This window comes from Frankliniella occidentalis, unplaced genomic scaffold (genome assembly GCF_000697945.3).
Source record: "Frankliniella occidentalis isolate FOCC.00 unplaced genomic scaffold, Focc_3.1 Scaffold223, whole genome shotgun sequence".
In the NCBI taxonomy this organism is placed as follows: Eukaryota; Metazoa; Arthropoda; class Insecta; order Thysanoptera; family Thripidae; genus Frankliniella; species Frankliniella occidentalis.
In genome coordinates this window covers 447,472-450,580 of record NW_026267349.1, presented here as the reverse complement: position 1 = coordinate 450,580, position 3,109 = coordinate 447,472, and the positions used below count along the sequence as shown (strand labels likewise).

Genomic DNA, 3,109 nt, shown 5'->3' with positions numbered 1-3,109 from the left:
TGGGGGTGCCGGTGGGGCGGCTGGCCGGCCGCTGTATATAAGCCGTGCGGGGGGGAGCAAGCCTTAGTTCGCGTCCACTTCAGTCGCCAATATGTACACAAACGTGAGTAGTAAAGGAAAACCGGGCGAAACCAGGATGTGCCGAAAAAGGGAGTTTCATTTGATCAAGTTTGAACATTTTCCGAGAATGTATCGCAGTTTTGTGCGGAAGTAAACAGCTTGTAGTGTGTGCCGGCAGGATACGAAACAGCGTTCTCAGTTTGTGTTGTTCAATGAAATGTCGATGATTATTACCAATATTTGTGATTGATTTAGTGCATGTTCGGCGGCTTGTTTTTCGGTTACGGGGGTGACGCGCGGGGCACGAGTGTCCACGACGTATCCACGACATGTCCACGTGTTCGCGGCAGGGCGGTCGGCGCTCTTGCATCAGAGTGTACCTGCGGTGTCGCAGTGGCGGTGTCGCCCAGGGCGGGCGGGTTCGCTTTTACGCCCGCTGCCAAAAGCCTATCGCAACGATCATGTCCGAGCCAGGAGACAGGGCCAAAGAGGATGATTGCCAACGTTCCGCGGACTTTTCGCTTTTCTGCGTCGACTCTGGACTGGAGGAAAATTATCGACGTGTAGTAGCAAAATGCGAGCAAATGCGATATAGGGTAGCAGAGCCTCCGGCCCGCCGGCCGCAGGCGGCGCACGCCGTACCGTACGGCGGCTATTTCATATTCGAAGGCTTTCTTGCGGTATGCTTGGGCGGAGTCCAGCGCGCTCTATTGCACCCAGCCACGCCCCGCCACACCTCGCCGCGCCCCACCACGCCCCGCCGCGCCCTCGAGGACCTTGGGGAAGAGCCTTTCACCGAGCCATTATCCTGAGGCTGGTGTGGCGGTCGTCACCCTCGTGGCCAGGTCGGCGCCGGGAGGGAAGACGTTCCGTGAGGTGTTAGGCGACGCACTGCCCGGGGCGTACCGCGAGATCCTCAAGGTGTACCGCGAGGTGTTCCTCAAGGTGTTCCGTGTAGTATTCCACGAGGTGTTCCACAAAGTGTTCTGGAAGGCGCGTTCTGCGAGTTGTTCCGTGAGGTGAACTCTCTGTCTCCGTCTCTGACGCCGCCCTTCCTCGCGCAGGTGTTGCTTGTGGCGACGGCCCTGGTGGCCTCCTCGGTGGCCCAGGAGCAGTACCGACGAGACCCCCAGACGGCCGCCATTCTCACCGACGCCCGGTACCTGCAAGGTGACGGCACCTTTGGCGCCGCCTACACCCAGGAGGACGGCGTCCAGTTCAAGGAGGAGACCGACGCCGAGGGCAACCGCCGCGGCGCCTACAGCTACGTGGACCCGTCGGGCGTGAGGCGCACCGTCAGCTACACCGCCGGCAAGAACGGCTTCCAGGTGAGTCCCGGCCGGCGTCCACGCCGACGGCGACCTGCCGTGTCCTCGTCCTGGCGCCCATAACGCTGTTTTCATTGTAACCTCCGCAGGCGTCCGGCGACCACCTGCCCCAGGCCCCCGCGGCCCCGCCCGCGGCCGCGCCCCAGCCCCAGTACCAGCCGCAGCCCCAGTACCAGCCGCCCCAGCAGCAGTACCAGCCCGCGCCCGCGTCTCACGCGTCCGGCGGCGCCTATGACGAGACCGGCGAGTACGACCCTCGCTACAACGACCCCGCGTTCCAGCCCAACACCGGCTACCGCCCCCAGCCCGCCGCGCCCCAGTACCAGCCCCAGCCCCAGCCCCAGTACCAGCCCCAGCCCCAGCAGCAGTACCAGCCCTCGCCCAACGCCATCCCCCAGTACAACCCCACAACCCCTCCCCCTCACCGCTTCTTCCCCCCAGGCAAGCTGGACCTCAACAGGACGCCCGACGGCTTCTCCTACAGCTTCAGCAAGAGCAGATAAACGTCATCATTAGTGTACCTTCATTTTTTACATTATTTTTACTAGGTATTGTTTCTATTTTTTTTCCAAAACACGAAGAACTAAAAAAAAAGATAAACATGAATAAAAATTGAAAAAATTACGTGTTTCGTTTTTATCATCAAACTGCGATAAAGCATGTGAGGTCTGCTGCTTTTTAAAACGGCAAAAACTAAAAGACAGATGAGCGCGCGATTGAGGGCGCGGGCCGAGGGGAATGCAGCGCTTTCGCAAAGCTTCCTCCTGCAGCCGGCCCCCGGCCGCCGCTGCCGCGTTCTCCATTTCGACAGGAATTCACAACCGATTCGGGCGAGCGAGCGTGCGGTGCGAGAGAGACGGGATGAGGATGGATAACCTCTGCGCGTGTGTGTGGGAGAGGGAGGGAAACTGCAGAAATGTTTCGAACCACGCCCTGTCGCTGACGCTCGCTCCAGCTCGCCTCCGTGCCGGCCGTGACCCTGCACGGTCACCGCGCGAGCCGACCCCGCACTGCCCTGCCCTGCGCGACCAGCAGGCGGCCGGCTCCGGCCGAGGCTCCAGCATTCCAGCTCCGGGCGTGGACTTACAGCTGCCGCCGAGGCGGAAGTGTGTGTGTGTGTGTGTGTGTATGTGTGTGTGAGAGAGAGAGAGACAGAGACAGAGAGAGAGTGACAGAGAGAGAGTGACAGAGAGGGAGTGACAGAGAGACAGAGAGAGAGAGAGAGGGGGGGGGAGGGGGAGGGAGAGAGATAGGGAAAGAGAGAGGGGAGGGGAGAGATAGAGGAGTGATAGGCAACCCGCGCTCCGGGGCCGCGATCCTCTGAGAGTCAGCGTCGCAGAGCACGGTCTTGGTTGTGGCGTTGCGGCAGGTCAGTCAGCGCGCGCACGCACACACACACACAGACGCTAACCATGTGCCGAGCCAACTAGGCGCAGAGGCGCGCGGCGGGCGGACAGCAGGAGCCGTCCACGTGCCACGTGTTACACTAGGCGCCCCGCCCAGCGTTGTCCTCCCTCACAGGTAGGTCGGGCTCAGGAGGCTCAGGAGTGCGGCAAAGAGCAGACCGATGGCTCTATCATCGCGAGTATATAAGTTTCGGCGTCGGCGATCGACATGTGGTCCTCCAGCATCACTCGCGTGCGTCGCGTCCCCTCCACCTCTAGCGAGGCGGACTCATTCTCCAGTTGTTATCGGCGTGCTCGTGGCGGGGCGGGGCGGGG

At 61.4% G+C, this 3,109-nt stretch overlaps 1 protein-coding gene across 1 annotated transcript; it reads left to right on the top strand.

The window, feature by feature from the left end:
* Positions 1–56: 56 nt before the first annotated feature.
* Positions 57–2,012, top strand: LOC113212346 (pupal cuticle protein Edg-78E). Its single transcript, XM_026431003.2, has 3 exons — positions 57–103; positions 1,125–1,388; positions 1,478–2,012. Exons 1-3 carry the CDS (start codon positions 92–94, stop codon positions 1,889–1,891), a joined length of 690 nt encoding a protein of 229 aa, XP_026286788.1. The 5' UTR covers positions 57–91; the 3' UTR covers positions 1,892–2,012.
* The last annotated feature ends 1,097 nt before the right edge of the window (positions 2,013–3,109 follow it).